Source organism: Rhinatrema bivittatum, chromosome 2 (genome assembly GCF_901001135.1).
Source record: "Rhinatrema bivittatum chromosome 2, aRhiBiv1.1, whole genome shotgun sequence".
Classification (NCBI taxonomy): Eukaryota; Metazoa; Chordata; class Amphibia; order Gymnophiona; family Rhinatrematidae; genus Rhinatrema; species Rhinatrema bivittatum.
Window position 1 is genome coordinate 181,400,464 of NC_042616.1, and position 24,391 is coordinate 181,424,854.

General features: G+C 46.2%; 1 protein-coding gene across 2 annotated transcripts in view; it reads right to left on the bottom strand.

The window, feature by feature from the left end:
- COL28A1 (collagen type XXVIII alpha 1 chain) overlaps positions 1–24,391 on the bottom strand; it is a 352,774-nt gene that overhangs the window by 126,961 nt on the left and 201,422 nt on the right. For both annotated transcript variants that reach the window (XM_029588942.1, XM_029588943.1), the window contains exons 23-24: positions 23,816–23,884; positions 863–931 (exon numbers count right to left, since the gene is read on the bottom strand). In XM_029588942.1, coding sequence (XP_029444802.1) covers positions 863–931; positions 23,816–23,884 — 138 coding nt within the window. The remainder of the gene's footprint in view (positions 1–862; positions 932–23,815; positions 23,885–24,391) is intronic.

Below are 24,391 nucleotides of genomic sequence, written 5' to 3' on the forward strand. Positions count from 1 at the left end.
AGAGAGGGGACAGCAGATGTGCTACCTGTAATTCTGCACAAATAAGCCTGCTCTCTTCTGCAGGAATTTCTACTGTGTCCCACTGAAAATAGACAGCTGGCGAAAAGCAGACAATTTGGGACGAGACCAGCTCTAACTTTCTAGTTGTTACAGCGCCACTGCTTTGCTGGGTCTTTGTTGTTGCTATGGTTAGCTGCTGTTAGGCCTCTGCAATGTGACAAGAGCGCTGTTTGCTACAGCAAAAATTGCAGAGGAGAAAGGTCTCTTACAATAGGAGTTCAGAACACTATTTATGGCCCTTCTCAGGCATACATCGGGGAAAAGGATTTTGATACTGGGCTCTTGTACAAATGTGTGAGTTTCCATCATCACCTAGAAAATTAGTTCTTCATCTGCATCATATGTAAGCCTGTGAATTACAATTTATACCCAAGTTTTGTGTTATTTCCAACACTAATCCTTGAATTCCTAGTCCCATCAACATGCTTCAGTTGGAACATCATACATCTCAGTTGAATTCCTTGTATGCTTTACTATTGTCTGTTGCCCTCAGAGACTCTGAGGGCACTTTACATGGCTGCTAATTCCTGAAGGGTAAGGAACAATAAGTATCACAGCATGTGTCTGTAGAACGCCTCTTTTTGTATTTGCTAATGCATGTGTATTATTGGGTTATAGTGAGCTTGTTGATAATTTAAAGATATACTAGGCCTTGGTACCAGTAAATACAAGATTCCATATTGCATTATCAGTTGCCGGTTTATGGACATGTGATCATCCCTCAGTCAATGCTCTGATTTTACCAAGGTTACTATCATAATTTGTATCAAAGCAAGCAACTGAAATGAACAGCAGCACTTACTGGTACACCAGGAAAGCCATCTCCCTTCGGTCCAGGTGCTCCAAATGGTCCCTGGATGCCTTGCTTACCCTGTATAAAACAAAGATAAATCCAGTCACCGGAAACATCACAGAACTGAGTTACAAAACAAAAGAAGGGGGACACACTGTGCCAGAAGGTGGGTCCAGATAAAATGGGAAGGGAGAAATTGTGGTGGGCAGGCGGGTGGCAGAGAATGTGCTGCCGTGCAAGCGAGTCTGGGAGAGGAGAAGGAAGAAAGTGTGTTGGGCCATCAGGCTTCCTGCTGCAAGAAGGGTTCGGGGTGCGGCAGTCCGGGCCGCAATGGTATGGTCTCCAGGCCACATAGGGGTGGCATCGGCGGTGGCTCTCCTGCCGCATGAGATGTCCCGGAGGTGGAAATGGCGGCTCCCAAGCCGCGGTGAGTGGAGTCCAGCGGCATCGGGGGAAGGCAAGGCCCGGCAGCGTCTGTCCGGGTAAGTTAGGTGGAGGAGCCTGCTCGCAGGGAGTAGCTCAGCGGGCAGGAATCGTAACAGTACCCCCTTCCTCAAAGACCCTCTCCCCAAGCCTCCTATCCACAACTTGGAAGGGTGGAGAAGCATTCCATATTGTCAGAGAACGATCAAGGGTTCAAGCACAGAAGTTGGAAGATTCTTGGCGAGGAACTGTAGCGATGGTAATACTGCAGCTGAAGACATGGTGAAGAATGTCAAAGATCCAGGCAAAACATCTAGGATGAACAGAAGGCATAGATGAGTAGTAACTTGGAATGAGGATCGGTTTTGGTTCAATGTAGTCAGAGCAAGTGTAGCAAGTAGATGAGCGTCATCTTCACAGTGGTAGCAAGAAAAAGACGGATCAGACTTCAAGGTGGATTCTATCGATGTGAAGATGGAACTCCAGGAAAGTAAGTAGGCACACTTACTAGCACCAGCTGCTGTTGGATAGCAGTGATGTCAGGAAGACTTGAATGGAAGTCCGATGCACATAGCTCAGATGATGGAGAGTTGATCCTGGAGGCAACTTTTGTCTAAAGAAGATGGTGAATTCAATACTGAGGGAAGGCCCTCGGCGGAGGTCGTGGCTGAGAGACCTACAGAATCTTCAGCACTGGAAGCCCGAGGTCCCCCCAGGAGGAGCCCTTGAGGATCCAAGCCACTTGGGCTTAGGTGGAGTCTGCGGAAGGCGGGAGTCCGAAGAGAAGTCTGAGGCAAGGCAAGCAACAGAGACTGAAGACAAAACCAGGAGTCAAGACAGGCGGCAAAGCAAGATGCCAAAGAACAAGCCATAGTCAGGAGCCAGGAAGATTAGCAGGCAAAAATGAAGAAGCTCAGGTTTGCTGCTTTCCGGCTTGCATGGCTAGATGAAGAAAGTCTTTACAGTTTGGTACAAGGATATGCATCTTTGGAATCCAAGAATACTTCAGGCATTCACAAAGTGGTGAAACTGTTCTTAGACTTGATGGTCAGTAGGTGTCACCATGGAACTTATGCAAGAGACTGCTGAAGAAGATTGCTTCAATGACTATGAAGATGAAGTTCCCTTAGGGCTGGGTTAAAGAGCCACTCATGATGAATGGAACTTCAAGAGACAGGCTCGAAGTCAGCAAAGAACTTCATAGGTACGCAGTGAATCTCCAAACATGGATGGTCAAGTGTGGCCGATGGAGAGTATTCTGGCAGAAGTGAGTCACTGGTGGAAGACACTGGAGTTGGAAATACTCTGTGACTTTGTTGGGTTGTACCAAAGGCTTCCTAGTGTGATGGACTGAAGATAACCGCATGGGTTCCTCTGGATCCAAGGAAGTAAGGTTGGCAAACCATGTGATCTCAAGGAAGACAAGGTCTCTTCAGGGAGACAAACAGCATGGCAGTGCAAGCATACTGGACCACTGGAAGATAGTAATGCAGTCCTAGCTTGGCAGCGAGGCTGAACAGCAAAGCAGATGGCAAGGAATCAGGATCTTCCAATCCAGATACTGGTGGCTTAGAATGATGCGTGAGGGACGCTAAAGGACTCATGATGGCGAGCTCTGGGTGCAGGATAGCTCACAATGGTGATCCTGGGTACGATCTGTTTGCATGGAGCGAAAGCTGGATCAAATCGTGGATTCAAGGTGATTTGCAGAGATGAGGTCAAAAAGTGAAACGCAGGAAGGTGACGTCTGCGACGAACTGACAAGTAATCCATAGCTGGAGTCACACTTGCGTATGTGGAGAGAACTTCTGTTTGAAGCTGGCTCCATGGTAAGCACTTGGACAATGTGAGCAGGAGTGAAGTCAGAAGCAAGGAGATGAAGACAGGTCTAGGGTGCAGGTGCTTCCTGCTGGTCGTAAGAACCAAAGACCTGGTGTATGATGTGGAATATGCTTTAATGAAACATACTCTCTGATGCTTGAGAACTCTGGTTGATGAAGATACTGGATGCTAGATGTGGAAGCTGGGTGAAGGTGCCTCCTGCAGGTCATATGAAACCCAGGGAGCTGGACCACATCGGAGTGGGAAGAACAAAGATGAACTCTGAAACAATGGCAGGCGCCTCCTGCTGGTCGTGGAAGTTCCCGACAACTGTAGAGGGAAAACATGGAGCAAAAAAAAAATAGGTTAAGGCATAGTATTGAGTGTCCAGGAACTAAGGTGAAAAACTTCTCTGAGCAAAAGCAAGTTGAAGAAAGTCCAGAAAGTGAAGTAAAAAATTCCCGGGCAAAATCAAGGCCAAAAATTGTCCAAACAACTGGAGCCCGTCACAGGCACAGCTTACCGAGCTCATGGTCTTCGGATACTGCTGCGAGCGTGGAGGCACGGTCACTTATGACAGGAGATGTGAGCCCTTGGATCGCCATGCCACTCAGGGAGGAACTCTGAGAGTGCAGCGAGAGGTAAGCCAATGCAAGCACAGGAAAACAAGAAACAAAAGAAGGCTGGAGCTATGACAAGAAAATAGAAGGTCTGACCCTCTACTGGACCTGCAAGCCCCGACAAGACCAGCAGTGTAATGTTGGTCAATGAACAGTCCTCCAACCGTTCCAAGCCCTTTTGGACCTGCCGCTGGGTAACAGCAATAGGTAGCAGGCTGGACAGAGGACGAGGGCAGACAGAGGTCTTAGACGAAGACATGGGCGAAGACTCTTGGACGAAGGTTCAGGAGCAAGATTCTGTAGATAACAAGTCAAGAGCAAGAGCTGAGTTGAGACTGCGACGCAGCGCTCTCTACACAGCCCACCCGTGGAGCTGGTCGCGGACCATGCTGGAACAGACGTAGTCAGGAGCAAAGTTCTGGAGACAACAAGTCAAGAGCAAGAACTGAGTTGAGACTGCGACACAGCGTGCCCGACACAGCCCACCCGCGGGGCTGGTCGTGGACCACTCTGGAACCAACGTAGACTCTAGATGAAGGATGAGACCAGGACATCAGGAACATTGAGGCAACGGAGGAGCAGGACATCAGGAACAAGAAGGCATCTGAAGGTACAGATGAAGAGACAGCGGACATCTAGAACATGAAGACGGAGCCATCAAAGCATGAGAAAACCATGGAGGACCTGGACCAAAGTTGAAGACACAGACGACTGTGAAACTCGATCCGAAGGCAATAAGGAACTGAAGTGAAGACCTTTTTATAAGGCTGAACCAGGAAATGAGCTGAAGAGGACTTCCTGTCGGGCCTCAGGCTTTTCCTGCTGCTGGCCCTTTAAATGGGCTGAAGAGACATGCGCCGGCACCTAGAGGAGGGCCCTAGAGAGAAGCAGGACTATGGACAGCAGCACTCCTCCTGCACAGGAGCAAAGGAAGCAGGCAGGCTTCAGAAGCAGCCTCCAGGCCGCCGGATGACGTCGGGGTGGCCGCGGCTTTCTCTTGCCGCTCAAGGAGACTGACTCATGGCTCCCTGCCACAAGAAGGGGTTCTGGGTGCAGCGGTCCGGGCCGCAATGGCGTGATCTCCAGGACGCATGGGGTGGCATCGGCCGTGGCTCTCCTACCGCATGAGATGTCCCGGAGGCGGCAACGGCGGCTCCCAAGCCGCGATGAGTGAAGTCCAGCAGCGTCAGGGGAAGGCAAGGCCCGGCAGCGTCTGTCCGGGTAAGTTAGGTGGAGGGGCCTGCTCGCGGAGAGTAGCTCCGCGGGCAGGAATCGTAACATCAACGGCAGGGGGAAATGTGGAAAAGAGGATTTATATTCAGATAACATCCAACAAGGCATTGACCTATGCAGTCTGGGTAAACAAGCATCAGGGTAACTTGCTTGATGCGGCGGTTAGTACCCTTAACCATTAAACCTTATGCTTCACCTTTGATGCAACTTTAAATTACTCTCTGCATCAACGGCAGGGGGTGGCAGGAAATTCAAATCAAACAGTTACCAACAAGGGCCCTGAATTTGGTGGTCGGTGAAACAGATAAGTATGGGAAAATAAGTGTGGGAGATTGCTGGGCAGACTGGATGGGCTGTTTGATTTTTTCTGCCATCATTTCTATGTATCTATAAGCTGTCTGAGCAGCACAAAGCAGGAAACCACACCATGCTGAAAGCACTACCTTTCTCCCTTTTGCCTGTGAGGCAGCCGACCCACAAAGGGGTCTAAGCAGGAAAAGAGTTGGGTTCTACAAAGAGAAAACCATGTAAATGACTGAGACACAAAACCCCCCCCATGCATAGCAGGGGTGCCTAAGCAGAGGAGTGATGTGAGTGCCAGCAAGAAACATCATCCACAACACGGAAAACATTACAAGTAGCGTTTCGGATCAGGAAAACTTGGCAATGACAGTAGGTCTAGAACCTCCTGGATAAGGGAAAACGTCTAGCGATGTAAACAAGAGAAGGACTCTTGGACGAACACCACATAGTTTCCTTCATTGTTACAAGACAACCGAAAACCCAACTGGGGCCCGAGAGCTCCCCAGAAAGAAATTGCAGTCCACTGGCATCCAAAGGACAGAATGCATCTGCAGAAGTGCGCCCCATGTTTGGCTGATAGGCACAGTGGGCAGCAAAATCCAAGCAATGCTTGGAAGAAGAATCAGCAACAATGGCAGGGTCTGTGACAGACGCTACGAGCCAAAGCACCAGACCCAGAGTGCATACCGTGCATTTACACAGGGCAGCACACCTGGGGGAGGCGGCGAGCCAGCGGCAGTAGGAGAGACTGCGGGGCCGCTGGCAGCTGAAATTCAGAGAGCCTGCAAGCCACAGGTGCTCAAGCTGCCGGTGGAGAAGTCCGTGTTTCAAACACCTTTCAGGCCCCTGCCCCCCACCCCCTGCAGCAGTATCGTCATTACTGGGAGCCCAAGGCTGAAAGGGAAGGCAGGAACTCCTCGAGTGCGCATGCAACAGAGACGTTTGTGCTATCTGCTGTGTGCACACTCCAGCAGGAACAGAGCAGGGGAAGGAACAGGTATGCATGGGAAGGGGGAGAGGGAGAGGGACTGAGGGATTAAGTGGGAAAGTGGAAATTTGCAGATTGAAGAGAGAGCAGGGACTCAGATTAGGGGGATGGGGGATTGAGGGAGAGAGCAGAAGGGAGGGAGAGAGAGAGTGGCTCCAGGTTGGAGAGAAGCCTGGGTATTGGAGAGCAAGTATTTGGATTGGAGGTGAGAGTGGGGACAAGAGCAAGGATTGAGGGATTGAGTGAGAGAGCAGAAATGTAGGGAATGGAGAGGGGGAAGAGCGAGGACTGGGTGATGAGATGGGGTGAGGAGGCCTGTGGAGGAAAGCGCAAAGACTCTGGGATTGAGTTGGTGGGGGGCGCATGGCTGAAGTTTTGCCTAGGGCACCTAATACCCTTACACCAGCACTGGTGATGGAGCTCATCCCACCACGGCCCAAAGACATCAGGAGGCCCACAAGGCTGTGGTGGAGCTCATCCCACCATGGCTCGAAGATAACAGGAAATCATGTGTGTGAGTGACTGAAAGCAAATGTGTGTCTGAGAGCCTGTGTGTTTGTGCATATGTGTGTGTCTGTTTGGGAGCCTGTGGGTGGGTATATATGTGAGAGCCTGTGTGCCTGTGAATGAGCCTGTGTGTATATTTGTGGGCCTGTGAGAGCCCATGTGTCACACACAATGTATCTGTGAAAGAGAGAAAGTGTATGTTAGAGAGAAGGAGTGTGTGAGAGAATGAATGTGTTATTGTGTATGTTTGTCAGAGAGAAGATAAAATTTGGGCGTCCCTACCTTCCCCCAATCCACGACAATCTCAGGATCACTGGAAATCAGAAGATCACATGAAGGGAGAGCAGGAGATTTTTTAAATCCTTATTAGTTTTAATTATTGTGTGTAATTTGATAATTCTACTCTTTTGAAATATTTAATTTTTTGGGGGGGGAATAAAACATTTTTTAATTATTGGATTTTTTATTCATCAGATGCTTTGAAATATTTTATTGGTGCTTGGGAAATTTTGAATGTTCTATTCATTAACTATTTGAAATATTTATTCTTTTTATTAATATGAATTTACTATTATGATTGTTTTCTTGATTGTATTATTTAATGCTTTTCTGAAGAATGGCAATATTTCTGTTTTTCTATTGTTGTTCTGCATATAGAAGCTGGCTTGTTGTGGGTTCCAGTTCAGTTCTTCTCAGCATGTTTCTATTTATACTTTCTGATCTCTTTATTCTGTATTTGGTGAGGATCTGACTTGTTCTGCATATGCGATTGAGGTGAGGTATTTTGTTGGCATGTAATTTCTGTGAAGGGATCTATAGCAGCATGGTTTCCAAATAAGAGTTTTATTGGTGTTCTAGGGCCTGGAGTAATTTATTTATTTATTTGAAAGTTCTTATTTATCGCATCCTCCAAGGTTCGGAGCGGTTTACAATTGCCTTTTCATAGATAAGGTTGTTAGGGTTGTTTTATTATGGGGGGGTTTACTATATTGTAATGGTAATTCTGTTTGTTCATGGCTTTCTGAGAGCCAAGCTCACATCCAATACGCATTACAAAAAGTCTAATTCCATAGGCGATCCAAGTGTCTTTTTTGCAGAGTTTTCTGGTTGGCACCACTGGAGTGCATGTAAATATAATATGCATGTTGTGTTATTTTTGCCTCAGCACACTGTACTTTTGAATGTTCTTTTTCATGTAAAATTTATTATAAATACATAATTTAATTGTGTGTGACTATAAAGGGTGTGGGGGTGGCATGAGTGTAAGGATGTAAGGTTTACCTAGGGTACCTCATACCTTCCCTATCAATGGGTTCTGGGGTGGAGGGGCATGTCAGTTTTTAAAAATATAGATTGCAGGACAGAGCTGGGTTTTATATGATGAGCCTGGGACAGACACTGAATGAACTGGAGGGGGAGGGGGACAGCACAGTAATTTTTCGCACAGGGCAGCAAAAAAGCTAGCACCAGCCCTGTAAAACACCAGACATAGCTGACCATGCAGGACAGCAGCAAAAGTTTCAAGGGATGAAAGGCAACCCCTCAATGGGATTGCTAGCTCAAACCTCCGAGCAGGGAGGTAAGTTAGGCCTGAAGCTCATCCACCCTGCACCCTGTCAAAGGCAGGGCTATCCATCCTGTCTATAGGATAGTTCAGGTGAGCAGGAAACACTTTGGACAACCTAGTAAAGTGAGAAAAGCTAAAGGCCAGAAATTGGTGAAAATAAAAGGAAAAGTGGTGTATTTTTCCTGGCAAGTATACACTAAGATATACCAGGAATGCCCTAGCTTTTCCTCCTGTCCCTTCAACATTCCCACTGGAAGTCGGAAGGAGCAAAGAACACAAGGAAGCAGATCACTGGACTGTAGGGGTAAGAATAAGTCGCTAGGTTGTATATCTCAACCCCAAGTGAATAACTCACTGCCAGTTCCAGTACCGAGATAGAGCCCTCAGCCTGCTTGGAACAGCTGATACTGAGATCGAATTCCCCAAGGAAGAAATTCAAAAAACCACTCCACCAAGAGACAAGAAGCCAGGGTGCCGCAAGTGCAGAGCCCTGCAGAACAGGATTTCTTCACTGGCCCGGAAAACCTAAGGGTACCAGGACAGGGTCAGTGTGATCTTGGAACAGATTGCCATGAGCATGATAAGATATTAATACCTCAGCCATAATTACATATCCTCCCTCAAAGGAAGCATGTGGTCCAGTAATGTAACAATCGTTGCATGAACCAGGACTCCCCTGTCTGTAGACAGGGTTATCCCTAAAATGGGGAAGTATAGTTTGCAAGCCACTGCAACCAAAGAGCAGCACATCTGTTGCGGTGGATATGGAGATAGGTTGGAAAGGATTACTTGCCAATTAAATGGACTAGAACCCTCCTCATTGAGGTAAGGTCTCTGAGGCAAGAATGACTGGCAAAAGTGGTCCTTATCAAAAAATATCCATTGAATTCAGCAGGTATCAAAGATAACTCCCGGATGGGAGAAACCCCTAATCTTCACTGGGGAGATACTCTGGAATGACTCCCTTGCAAAACAGACCTGGTGTGCCTTAGAACGACCTAAGGAGAGTGCCACTGCTCGACCGGCTCTTGGAGCCTGTGAGGAACCGACAGCGACCACCAGTGACATCCCTTCTCTGGGAAATGGGAATGAGAAACACCCCTTGTAGGGGTGAACAACCGGGCATCCAGAGAGGAATCCATAAGGGTTGCTCTGGAACCTTGTTGAATCTTTCCTTCCTGAAGGGACAGGAAAGCAATGGGAATCGAGGCCTCCCGATCCCAAAAAAAATTTCAATTCTCCAGTTGAGAGTTGAGTTACAATCACTGATCGCTGAGGTTCAGAAGCGACCAATCTGCCACTGCCTTCTACCCTCAGATGGGGTAGGTCACCACAGTAAGCAATGGAGTGACCCCAGAAACAACGGTCCAATGACCACCGCTGCTATCCCCCGGTCCAGGCCTATAAGGATAGGCACCAATTTAAAGAACTGAGGCTCCAGTTCAGCAATTATCTGCAAGGCACGGAGCCCCAGGGGCTTCCCCACAAAGAGGATTTGTGACCAGGAAGGGGTTGAAAGACATATTCCTCTTCTGAATAAAAAGACTCTCAACACTATCCTCCTGATGTCTACTCCCCTAAGGTTTTGACTAGGAACGTAGGTGGTCAATCCTGTGCCATGTGGCGCACAACCTCTTGTGTTCACCATGAGGGAAACATACACACACACCCATATAGTAGAGGGCAACTGGAAGAATAGAGCCCTCCACTGTAAAAGCATGCTGACTAGTGCTCATACAGTGGTATCGCATCCTATGGATGGCGGCCCACCTACGAACCAACTTGCCGTGCTTGTGGGTAGAATCCCACGGTACAGCAACGACCAAGCACCACCTGTTAAGAGTCATTGACTGCTTGTTGCCAAACAGCAATCACAAAGTGTGTGATGATGCCTTCCTCGCCAGTGCTCCCCAGCATTTTGTGGTGCAGAACTGAAGAGGAGGTTGATACATTGACGAGACGATGGCAAAACCCTGGCATTACTGAGTACCACACAGACAGGGAGTTTGCTGCCTGCCATCGCCCAAGACACTTGGAGCAGATGCCTTGCCGTACCTGACCGCACATGCTTCGCGCCACTGTTACACTAACTCCCAGTGGAGTAAATAGGAACAGCGTGACGACGGCGTCCCCAGTACTACTGGGACTCTGGTTATGGCTTGTTGGTGGGTGGCATTCTATTGCATCGCCCACTCCAGTACCTGTTAATGCTCCAAGAGGCTGGACACAGTCCTTGAAATTGCGTTGGGAATGGCTCAATGCCATTTCTCTTAAGGAACATCAGCAACGAAGTCCATGGCGACGAATGGTGCTCTGCAGTCATGTCCTGTGGCATCTGACCGTATTCACTGGTGCCCATCATGGTGACAGCATCCATAAGGCCAATAGGCTCTCACGCTCACCTATGATGGATCACATCAAGGGCACCAAACGACACTGCTCCCAGGGCTTTGACGGTGCTTAACCATGTCTTGATCACTTCAATGATATATAGCACCATTCCTGGCACCACAGATGCCCACGGACATCAACAGCCTGGTGGCACCAAGAGACCCCAGTGCCCCAAGGCATCAATGGACCAGCATCAACCAAGAATGCCAGGGGTGCCTTCAGGCAGAGGCTCTGAAGCCCCAACTTGGCCATGACACATCTCATCGGTGCCTAAAGGAACAGATGACTGCCAGTGCCATTGACAATTCCCCTTGGCTGCAAGATCGATGGCATCCCTCGCCAGTGGCTATGGCTGACAACAGCTTTGCTAGCACTCATTAGCACCGATGATACATGAATACAGGTGGGGCCCTCTGATGCCCTCCGATCCCAGCGGCTCAAGACCCCGAGATAATCAGTAACCATGCCGATAACTGTAGGCCAGTGATGGGACAGCAGGATGCTCCTCAGTGCCCCTTCAGGACACCACAAGAAGTCTTGAAGGCACTGGAACACTGTGCCTCGATGCATCGGCATCCCAGGGTACATTGAGTGAATGGCAGCCTCTGCACCGATCCATCCAAGGCTGAAACCCCTGTTGCCCGAGGGCTTCAGTGGCACTCAAGGGCTCTCAAGAGCCCTGGTAGTCGATGACCTTGAGGATGACCAGGGCACTCAACAGCAATCCCAGTGCCTCGTTAATGGTGCTCAACTAGTCGAGAATGGCAAAAAATGGCATCAGTGGCCAACACATCTGATGGCCTTCAGGGTGGTACTGCACCGCGATGGCATCAAAACCACACACCTTGACAGCCTCAAGGGCATCCATGGCATCAAGGCCACGCAACTCAACAACATCAAGGGCAGCCACAGCATAGAGGGCGGCTGCAGCATTGAGACCATGCACCTCAATGGCATCAAGAGGGGCCACGCATGCACCTCAATGGGATCAAGTGTGTTGATGGCATAGATGGTTTCGAGGGCATCAAAGGCCCCAGGGGCATCGATGGCATTGAGGGGGACCATGGTGCTCAATGGTAGTCCTGGTCTCCAACACTAGAGATCGGTGCTGCTAGTCTGCCACATCGAGGCCCAAGGCGCTCGATGACTCTAATGCATCGAGACGATACCTATGGCACAGAAGACCTTTACGCATTGTGTGCGGTATGCTCCTCAATCGAGTCGAGAGCTCCCCAGCACCTCGATGGCATCCAAAGTGACCATGGTGCTCAATGGCAGTCCTGGTCCTTGACACATTCCTGACATTAACGCGTCAGATCACTGGTGCACTGGTCAAAGATGTCCCCAGGCAACCGTTATGGGCATGGCACCTAAGGTATGACAGCAAGCTTCTTGCCAAGGCTCCTGCTCACTCTCTCTCTCAAGGAGACTGCACTGCCATCACAGGCAAGCAGAAGGGGATGTTATGTCATCAAGGGCTCCTGCCCATGCAGACTAGTTCCTATGGATGTAGGGAAGATGGGCTCTCCCCCCCACAGGAACGGTGTGGTCCTTGATCTCTTCACTGTCTGAACCTCCATTGATGCCGATTGATTAGTGAAACGACATGGAACTCCTGCCCAGGTAGAACTCAGGCAAGTCCCAAGGCTCAGTGGCCTACATGGATCAACCATGGACTGCATTCAGTCAGTCCTGCCAGCACCTGACAAAGGTACAAAAACAGAACAAGGCGAGGACACAGATACTAAACTGCAGGTACAGTATTTATTTAATAAGGGATAGTTATAGACTCTTCCATGCAGCTGGCACACAGTGGAAAGAAGAAGAAAAAAGAAAAGAAAACTACCATAAGGGAAAGGAAAACCAGCTGCAGCTCTAGAAAAAAATCACCTACAAAAACTGTGAGGAGAGAGCAAAGCTGAATACTGTAACATGCATTGTTCCCGTAACACACAGCTCCGTGGAAAAAAAGACACTGAGGGACTCTGCCTACGGGGCAGGGTGATGACTACAGCTGCACAAGCTCAGTAGGGCATGTTTGAAAGTTCTAGAATCTTTGAGATCAAAGTTCCGGACCGGGGCTCCATCCGATGATGTCACCCATGTGAGGACTACCATCCTACTTGTCCTTGGAGAAATATGCTTAGTATACTCGGCTCATGGTCTCTTCAATGAAAATCAGTAAAAATTGTAAATATTTCTTCTGAAGCATATCTATCAATCTTCTCAGATTTATCATAATTTGCAGCTTTTAAGTGCTTAGAGTACTGAGAGGGGATGAAGACCAAAAACAGATACCTGACACCAAAGCACAGCATCCTGAACAGAGCAAAACATTTCTACCCATCAGTCCTTCAAAGAGTACACAAGACACTATTTCAGTGCAAGCAAAACCTAAGCTAGCTTTTACGCAGCAAAGTAATACAGTGAGGAAGAAACAGTGAGGCAGGCGAAGTGAGAGATATGAACAAATAAGGTGTGTAGCTATAGTTCTATCTGTTTTTACTCCACCTTCTCGTTCTTCACCAGAAGAGAAGTTGACACTTATAAAGTTAGAATTGTTTTTAAACTGATAATTCCTGGACAGTATTGTATCACAAACCAATTATACCATTGAGAAAACTATGTACCGAATCATTACGGCACCTGTGTAAATTAATATATCTCAGCATCCTTACTTTATGTGCCCTATTGTAAACTGTTGTGACGGATCCTTCTTAACGACGGTATAGAAAAGATTTAAAATAAATAAATAAATAAATGATCTCTTGTGCCAAGATAAACATTTAGAATATTTTGATTCCTCTGCTTGGACTGAAAAGAGGAACTTGTCAAGAAAAGTCAAAGGGTAGCCACCCTACTGGTGTCTTTTAGAAAGAGAAATATAATAATATAAGTCTGTGAACATTATTTCTTGAATTTTGAATTCCAAAGGGCTGTCACACAGATGGTTTCACTTAGTGCTACTGCAGGCTTGTAAAAGTTTATACCCCAGGACAGATTTCAAATGCCCTACTGTCTAGGAATTGTTTTTATAAAGGCAGTCCTCAACTACTTTCCTCTGCCTCTAATCCTCTCATCAGCACTCTCCTCCTCTGTTTTTCTTGCCTTTCCCTACCTCCAGCCCATTTCTTCAGTCTTTTCCCCTCTCCCCATCGTCCAAGTACCCCTTTTTCACTGCCTCCTCAACTTTATTCCTGTTCTCTTCATAGCTCCTGTATCCTTTTCCAGTGCCTCTCACTGCATTCACACCTCCTCTCAAACTTCTCCCCACCCTTCAATCCTTTTCTCTAAAACCCCTCTCAAACCTTCACTCATACCCAGAGCCGGTGCAAGGGTATTGGGCGCCCTAGATGACCCTTGTGCTACCCCCTCCGCCCGGTCGCCCCCCCTCACCTGTTTCGGCGCCGACTGTGTGCTGCTCGCGGCCCTGAGAAGCACACAGTCTCTATTTCTCTTTGACGCAAGCAGGATAGGCCCCGCTTGCGGCACCACATGGCTGCTCTTCGGCGCCCCCTACAGCTCGGCGCCCTAGCGATTGCCGAAGTTTGCCTAATGGAACCGCCAGCCCTGCTAATACCCCCAGTCCATCTAATACCTCTCACTCATATCTACCTAACTGGCAAGTTCCCACTGCCACCCCCCCCCTGCCAAATCCACAGTCAGTGTCTGAGCCCCAGCTCACCCCATCCCCAAGTTCCTGCTCTGCCCCCCACCTCTCTGAGTCCCCACTCTTCCTCTGGTATGCCCTCCCCTAAATCCTGTTCTCCCTCTGCTTCTACCCTTTAGATCTCAGAGTCCCCCCTTCATCCAGCAGTCTGGTACAAAATCCATCCCCTCCCTACTCCACTTCATTTCCCCATCCCTCACTCTCTGCACTCCAATAAGGAATTGGAGAGGAGTGGGTGGGGGATGGGAAAATGGAGACAGCGTGTAATGGTACATGGAACTGTCCTGAAGAAAGAACCATGTTAAGTAAAGTGCCACAGGGATCAATTTTGGGACTGGTTTTGTCAATATCTTTGTAAGAAGCATTGCAGAAAGGATAGAAGGTAAAGTTTGTCTATTTCTGGATGATACTAAGCTCAGAGTGGACATACCTAAAGCAGTAGAGAAAATGAAAAGGGATTTAAGAAAGCTTGAAGACTGGTTGAGGATTTGGCAGCTGGAATTCAATGCTAAGAATTGCAGCATCATGCATCTGGGGCACAGTAATCCAAAAGAGCTGTATGTGATGGACGGTGAAAGACTGATGTGCATGGACTGGGATAGGGACCTTGGGGTGATAGTGTCTGGCGATCTGAGGGCAACGAAACAAAGTGACAAGGGGATAGCTAATAACCAGTAAGAAAAAGGAGGTGGTGATACCCCTGTACAGGTCCTTGGTGAGGCCTCACCTGGAATTCAGTACTGGAGCCCATATCTCAAAAAGGATTGAGACAGGATGAAGGTGGTCCAATGAAGAGCGACCAAAATGGTACGGGGTCTGTATCAGAAGACTTATGTTGAGAGTCTGAATGAGTTACATATGTACACCCTGGAACAGAAGAGGTACAGAGGACATATGATACAGAACTTCAGATACCTGAAAGGTTTTAATGATGCACATACTTCAAACCTTTTCCGTTGGAAAGGAAACAGTAGAACTAGGGGGTCACGAAATGAAACTCCAGGGGGAACTCAGAGCCAATATCAGGAAATATTTCTTCACGGAGAGGGTGGTGAATGCTTGGAATGCCCTTCTGGAGGAGGTGGTGAAGAAGAAAACAGTCAATGAATTCAAAGGGGCATGGGATAAACACTGTGGATCCCTAAAGGCTGAAGGACAGAAATGAAGAAAAGGGTGCATGCTCATTGGTGGTTACTACCCTTAACAATATGAATGGGGATTAATACCCTTAACCAATAAGCCTTGATGCTTAAGAACATAAGAAATGCCATACTAGGTCAGACCAAGGATCCATCAAGCCCAGCATCCTGTTTCCAACAGGGGCCAATCCAAGTCACAAGTACCAGGCAAGTACCCAAACATTAAATAGATCTCAAGCTATTATTGCTTATTAATTAATAGCAGTTTATGGATTTTTCATCTAGGAACGTAACAAAACTTTTTTTAAACCGAGTTGCACTAACCACATCCTTTGGCAAGGAATTCCAGAGCCTAATTATTCATTGAGAGAAAAATAATTTTCTTCGATTTGTTTTAAATGTGATATTTGCTAACTTCATGGAGTGCCCCCTAATCTTTCTATTATCTGAGAGAGTAAATAACTGATTTACATTAACCTGTTCAAGTCCTTTCATGATTTTGTAGACCTCTATCATATCCCCCCTCAGTCATCCCTTCTCCAAACTGAACAGCCCTAACCTCTTTACTTTTCCTCATAGGGGAGCCATTCCATGCCCCTGATCATTTTGGTTACCCTTCTCTGCACTTTCTACAGTGCAACTATATCTTTTTTTGAAATGTGGCAACCAGAATTGCACACAGTATTCAAGGTGCAGTCTCAACATGGAGTAATACAGAGGCATTATGACATCCACTGTTTTATTCACCATTCCCTTCCTAATAATTCCTAATATTCTGTTTGCTTTTTTGACTGCCACAGCACACTGAGCAATTTCAATGTGTTATCCACTATGATGCCTAGATCTCTTTCCTGAGTGGTAACTCCTAAGATAGAACCTAACATTGTGTAACTACTACATGGGTTATTTTTCCTATATGAATCACCATGCACTTGTCCACATTAAATTTCATCTGCCATTTGGAAGCCCAATCTTAAAACATACAAAACTCCTGGTTATTTTGCCTTCCTTCTGACTAGCTATTTAATTCAGATAAACAAACACACTAAAGAACATACCCCAATAGTTTGCTTTTGACGAAACTGCTCTCTGCTTTGACATTGCTCTCCACTTCGACGACGTGGGGGGGGGGGGGGGGGAATTGGATTCAGAAGACAACCAACATGAACCCAACCTTTATGGTCTGTGGTACTAATATGCAGACATAAGGGAAAAAGAACAGGACTGCTTCTATGGCCAAGTTCAAAAGCAAAGCACGTCAAGCAGCATTGCCTGAATTTTCAAGATGGCTTCTCGCCCAGTAAAAATGTTGCTTTGTTAATATATAAGGCTTGGTGGTAAACTGCACGGAGTGGCAGTTACTACCCTTAACAGAAACATGAGGGTAACCTGCATGGAATGGCAGTTACTATCCTTAACAGAAACATAGAGGTAACTTGCACAGAGCGGCAGTTGCTACCATAGGAAACTTGCTGGACAGTCTAGATGGACTATTTGGTCTTTTTCTGTCATCAACACTATGTTACTATGTTATTCCATCCGACTTCAAATGCTGGGAGAAGCAAAAAGCTTTATGATAAGAATATGATTTGGATTTAGGACAGAAGCGAACTCTGAGCTTTGCATGTTTGATTTGTGAATATGAATCCAAAAGCTCAGCACCGCTTTCTATGAATCATGTACACTCAACTGTTCCTGTGTAGCAACTTGTAAATATTTTTTTCTATAAATACAAGTTACATCAGCTTTGGAACCACATTTTTGGAGCATCTGCAGTTATTCCAGAGTCTTGATTGCAATAACATCAGGTGCCGCAGAAAGGATTGGTCAATATTTTTGAATGCTTTCATTTGCAGCCTACTACATTCTCTGCTTGACTACTTTACAAAGAACTTCCCCCTGGTTACAGATAACCCAACCCACTCCCTGAAGACACTGCAAACTTTTCCATGCTCAGACAAATTTAAACAGATGCACCTTTTTTAAACCAAGGTGTTAAATTCTTCTTACAAAGATTCTCCTCGTCTTCTTGAACACTTACGGCAGAGCTTTCCAAAGTGTGTGTCGCAACACATTAGTGTGTCGCCTGCAGTGTGGAGGTGTATCGCCCGGTCCACAGGGCCGCCGGAAGCAGGGAACTATAGCCGGAAGATCGGCAGGGCTGTGGTGGAGCTTTACCTCACCACGGCCCGAAGAAAAGGGTCATGTTCACTCCTCCTCCTTCCTGCCTGTGTAGCCCCGGAAGAAAAACGTTGCCGGAGCCGCGTGGGCAGGAAGGAGGAGGAGTGTCTGCTGCGTACAGAAGAAGAGCATTAATGGGCCGCTACGGATCCCACGTCGCAGAGGCCCGAGAAGAGGAGGAAACCCGATAGGGCCGCTGTGGATTCCACGTCGCGGCGGCCTGAGAAGAGGAGGAAACCCGATAGCAGGGCCACTGCGTATCCCACGTAGTGGCCAGAGAAGATCAGGGCCGCTGCAGAGCCCATCCTTCGGCAACCCACGCAGAGGGACAGCATGTGCCAGTGAAAGCCTGTGCTTGAGCAAGAGAGCATGTGGGAGTGAGAGAGCCTGTGTGTGTGAGTGAGACAGCATATGCATGAGAGAGACAGTGTGTATGTATGTATGAGAGAGAGCGAGTGAGAGAGCCAGTGTGTGTGAGTGAGACAGCATGTGCATGAGAGAGACAGTGTGTATGTATGTATGAGAGAGCATGTGAAAGTAAGAGCTGTGGATGCGTGAAACTGCATGTGAGTGTGAGAGCGAGACAGCATGTGCATGAGAGAGACAGTATGTACGTATGTATGAGAGAGAGCATGTGAGAGTGAGAGAGAGCCTGTGAGAGTGAGACAGCATATGCGTGAGAGAGACAGTGTGTATGTATGTATGTATGAGAGAGAGTATGTGTGTGTGAGAGTGAGACAGCATGTGCATGAGAGAGACTGTGTATGTATGTATGAGAGAGAGCATGTGAGAGTGAGAGCTGTGGATGTGTTAGATTGCATATGAGTGTGAGAGCCTGTGTGTGTGAGAGTGAGACAGCATGTGCACGAGAGATACAGTGTGTATGTATGTATGAGAGAGAGCATGTGAGAGTGAGAGCTGTGAATGTGTGAGACTGCATGTGAGTGTGAGAGCCTGTGTATGTGAGAGATAGACAGCGTGTGAGAATGAGGACCTGATTGTGTGTTTGAGGGAAGAAGACAGATGGAGAGAAAAGAAATAGAAAAAAAAGACCCTGTAAAAGGAATTGGCAAAAAAACAAGAAAGGGAAGGTGGAAAAAGAAGCCTGTGACCAACCGATTAGAAAACTAAGATCAGACAGCAAAAGTAAAATAAAAATTACTTTTTAGTGATTGGCATATATAATCTTTGGGAATGTGCAAGAGTAGCACTTTCTCTATGCCGATCTCACAATGTACGAGATCAGCATGGAGGAAGTGGAAACCCGCAAATATTTATTCTGAGATAGGTTGTGTCATGAAACATTTTATTTATGTATATATTTAAGGAAACGTACATAAATTGTCGAAATACGTTTTGTTTGTTTAACCTTTAACCTCTGGTTTGCTAGTAGACTGAATTACTGTGTCATGAAATTATGTTTGTCTAAAAAGTGTGTCACCAACAGGAAAAGTTTGGAAAGCTCTGACTTACGGAAACAAGGCTAAACTTTCAAAAGCTTAGAGGATAATTTTCGAATAAGTCTGCACAGCTGCATATTCTTCTGTGTATGACCATGCAGGGATCTACAATAGTACTTTAGAACTTGTGCATATCATAAAATATGTATATGCCTACTCCCCAGCATACGTGCAAATGTCCGCTTGTGAGCAAAGATATGCAAAGCATTGAAAGCAAGTATTTCAATGCATTGAATGCACAAATGTTTCCTTCCAGTTTTAGAATCACATGCACTTATATTTTACGCATGAGAAAAAAGTAGCACTTGCTTACGTAGAACCCAATTTACACACAGTAGTCATTCTATTTTAAAACATGTGCGTAACTGAAATTACAAGTTGTCAGACTCCTCCACCAGTTCACCGAGACCCTCCTGGTTCTTCAGCCTGAACTCCTTGCGGTTCACTGAGACCTCCCACCCAGCCAATAATACACAATAAACAAGCATGATATCAATTATTAGCAAATGTAAACTTCCATAAGTTGCCAACTGAACACATGTAAGTCTCTTACACAATAGCAACTTACGTGCGTAACTGTTCGCCCTGCCACAGAACACTCCTGGACCGTGCCATTTTTTCACGCGTACATGTGCATGTGAAACCTAAAGATGTGCATACTTTCCATGTTCATAAAATAGCAATTATGGGAGTCCGAGCTACTTACACGCACATATGCTAATTTTAAGTACATAAGTGCTTTGAGAATTCACCTCTTAGTCAGGAGTTAAGGTCCTAACTTTCAGAACGTAGGAACACAACATCTGAAAGTTAGGCATCTTACCTGTTTCTGTGCATCTTCATTTAACAGACCCGTGTAGCCCCTTTTTTTGGAAAGGTACTCCGAGGGGCACATAACTCATTTATATCTTCTGGGGCTGCTCCAGCTAGCTATTCACTCCCACGCTGACTCTTAATCCCGGGGGGGGGGGGGGGGGCACTCTCGCTTATGGAAAGAAGGTCGCCAGTGTGTGTGCTGTAATTTAGGTACTTCCCATGAGGTGAGAGGCTTTAATAAATCAGACAGGACCAGGTCTGAATGTTAAATTAAAGTTTACTGATTCATAAAGTTAAATAAAGTCCATTGTCAAAAATGATGAGTGACATCTGTTGTAGATACGGTGTTCTGAGTAGGTAGGGGTCCTTATTACAGACCTCCTGGGTAGAGCTCATGGGGATATTAAATGCGCCTACTTTCCCAGCAGCTGTGCTGTGGGAATCTTAATGGAGGGCTCCCCTTTGCTTTGCAAAAATCCTAACTTTAGAGATCTTCCTTCCCCAAGGACACCCAAAACCTGCCCTGTTTCCTTGGGTGGAAATCAGGATGGGATGTCCTTCTCTTGTTTTTTTCTTCCTTTGGTTATGCTGTTCCTTAATACTCAGCTGTTATTTCGGGTGATTTCTCTTGTGGAAAAATCAGGGGACTGCAATCCCAGTGGGGAAGAGAATCCAAAATACCTCCCCAGTATTCTTAAGTTCCAAAACGACTTTTAAAATGAATCTGGATATTATCTTCTCTGCCCTCACACTCTCTCACAGCAGGATCCATCACTGGTGCTTGCCCTACCTAGTGAGCAGAGTAGGCTCACAGGTTTTTGATCGCCTGATGATAGCCCCTTGCCCCAAAGGGGTATCCAGGCTTTAAAGTCTATCTCGCTGTAAATTATAAGAAGGACCCTCTGGCAGGGAGTGCAGGGTGAGGTATCTCTTCTAAAAGAAAACTCCTTTGGGCAAGGCCGGGAGGCCCTACCAGAGTGTGGAAAAAATATATGTTGTCTCTGCAGCGGCTCTCTCTAACGGAACCCCCCGAGTGTTAAAATGGCCGGGCTAAATAGCACTGAGTCACCCAATCAGAGCCTCCAGGTGGGAGGGACTGAAGGGAATGGATGGTTCCCGTTCTAAGAGGTCGATTTTCAAAACCGCGCATGCAAGTCCATGTGCGCGTGGTTCCCGGCGCGCACACATGGATGCGCCGATTTTATAACATGCGAGCGATGGCGCGCGCATGTTATAAAATCTGATGTGCATGTGCGGGAGGACCGCGAGTGACACATGCAGGGGGGGGGGGGGAATTTTCAAATTACGCTCAGTGACGCGATCGGCCTTTTTTCCGGTTCCCTACACCTCCCTGCCTAAACGTCCTTCCTTTTCCCCTCTCCCACGCCGACCCATAACCCCTACTCAGCTACCCAAAATGTTTTTATTTCATTATTTACTGCTCCTCCAGAGCAGAAGTATTTTCCACGCGCGCTGTCCCGGCCGGCCTCCGTCCTCCCCCTCCCCGCCCGGTCTACACCCCCAACTTGCCCATTTTTCAGGACCCGGCACTTCTGCATGTAACAGGCCAGGCCTGTTCTAAAAATGCATGCGGTGTGCACAAGGCCCAGCCATGCACATAACCCCTGTTTTTTTATGCACATGGCCTTTTGGAAAATGTACTTGTGTGTTATAAAGACAGGGGTAGTGGCATTTAGTGGGCAGACCGAAAGGGTCTGTCCCACACATAGAGGGTAGTTTTCAAACAGCCTGGGTAGGGCTAAAGTCTGCGGGTGCCTGAAGTTTCAAAGCGGACCTATGTGCCTAAGTCCACTTTGAAAACGTTCAGGCTCTCCCGGTAGGCACATGGACACATGCTCAGAGCAGGTAGGACATTCTGCACGGACATTTATGTGCACGCTTTCATAAACTTATATTCATATAAGCCTTTCCTCTGTCCTGACTCTACCCGCCCCTCTCTTTGTGAGTCTGCATGAAATCGGATAGGGGTGCATTTTTACCCCCTAGTTGATATTCAAAGCACTATTTATGTGCATAAAATAGGGTTGTGTGTGTATAAAAGCATGTTGAACATCAAGCCCGTAGAGGGTAATTTTGCAAGGCATTTCCATGGGTGAAAAAAACACTTTACCCGTGGAAAAAGCTTTATATAAAATTACTTCCCCCCTCTCTGATATGTGGCTAAACTTACGTGCGTATGTCCTGAATTGTCTACGTTTACCCAGAACTGAAAATAGGCATTCCCAGGGACGGGATTAGAGTGGGATTTAGAATTACATCCATACCTTTGGATTTTCAAAAGCATGTGCATAAACTTCCTAAACATTATCTGCACATCCTTTAAGCAGGTGTAATTGTGTGGGGGTTGTTTTGGTGCAAAAATGTTCACATTTAAATTCACTTTCAAAAGTGGTATAACTTATACATCTATTTGTCTATTTTATTATGCAGGCTGTTACAAAAGTACCTCCATGTAGGCATGTTAGAGGCATGTTTTCAACTTAGACACAATTTAGAGAGAATTTTCATACATTAGGAGGTCTATATTCAGACACAGTCTGGATAGCAAAGTTAGTCAGATAAACTTATCTGGCTAGCTTTGGAGGCATATTCAGTAGTGCAGCCATATAATTGAATATAGCCGGCTATCTTACATAGGCCTGGATTTATCAAAACGCACTAAATATCGCATGCGATAGGAAAAGGAGTGTGTTTTATGGCAATAGGCTGTTTATCACAAAGTGCACTATCTTAGCGCTTCGCATAGGTTTTACCACAGACTGCGATAACTTTTTCACACTTTGCAATAAGTACCACAATTGTTGCAATTCCTACCTACAACCACTGGAAAGAGAGAGAGGGAGACAGACAGACAGACAAACAGACAGACAAACTAGTTATAAGGCCCTCATACTAGGTAGGTATTTATACCTCTATATGAGGCCCACCTAGCTACTCGAGGTGAGGTTTAGGTATTAGTATAGGGGTTAGGGGCCACTTTAACATTCAGAGTGAGACGTACGAACAGAACAGTGCATTCTTGTGAAGATTTGATGACCTTCGGAGTGAGGAAACTCACACAAAGATGAGATTTGTGCAATGTTCTCTCAACCTAGCTTGATGTTGAGTCTCTCTCTCTCTCAAATGCTATTTGCAAAAACATCGCAAAGAGCAATCAAAAAGGTGTAGTTAAAAGCTGTGTGATATGGCATTGTGAAGCCAGTCCACTTGGCCAGAAATCCTGCCCCAAACACCTCCCCTTTTCCTAATTTGTATCGCACCATGTGTTATGATGTTTTCGCATGCGTTAAAGGCATTTTTGCATGTGTTAAAGGTGCTTTACACATGCGAAAACGCAATATAGCACTTTGATAAATGACCCCCATAGGTAGCTGGCTAATTTTAGGACAGCTCTTTGACACAACCAGACTTAGCTGGCTAACAACTCCTTCCAGTTATGCCCCCAACTTATCCAGCTAAATTCTAGCTGATTAACTTATTAGCTGGCTAGAATTTAGCCAGATAAAGGCTGAATATTTCCAGGTAAGCCATTTAGATGGATAACTTTTCAATTATCCTTCTAAATGGCTTTTGAATATCGACCTCCTTATGTCTAAATTGCACATAACTGCACCAAGCATTTAGATGTCTAATTATTCATCCATTTAGCCATCCAATCTAATATTTAAAGAGAGTTTTCAATCTCTGATCATAACTGGAAATCTGCCCAATGTCTTATGTACAAAAATGTATGTGCCCAATTACCATTTAGGTACCCATTTCTCGTCTTTCAAAAATTTCACCCACCGTACTTATCATGCATTACGATAAAGTATATTGTACCTTTGGTCCTGTTACTGAATTCCCAGGTTCTCCACTAGCTCCTGGTGGCCCAACAGTACCTGGATCCCCCTGCAGAGCATAAAACCAGAAAATAAATATACTTTTATTAGTTTCCAACTCCAGGACATTGATTTTGTAGATGAATCATCATTGTGGTTTTTCATTTGTTACAGTACTTTGTCTTCCATTCTCTTGCCCTGTCACCATAAAATGTAATATTCAAAAAGAATGTCCTACTGCATTAAACAGAATCAAAGGGAGGTGACTGTCCTAATCAAAGTCAATGCACAAGAAACAGTAGGGCAGAAAACAATCTCAAATGTCCATGTATTTGCAGACTTAGAATATCTTTTAATTGTAATTCTCAGATGTATCATCAAGATATTTCCAAATTATGTGACAGAGTTACACGGTCCCCTGACACGGACCGTGTTTCGTACAGAGAACTGCATCTCACAAAGATATAAAGGTGCAAAAACAGAGAAATAGAGAAGATATATAAACATAATCTTAACACAGCTTTGCAAGTTATTTAGCTGCTGGGAGACAGTAGGATTGTGGTGCTAAAATAATAGG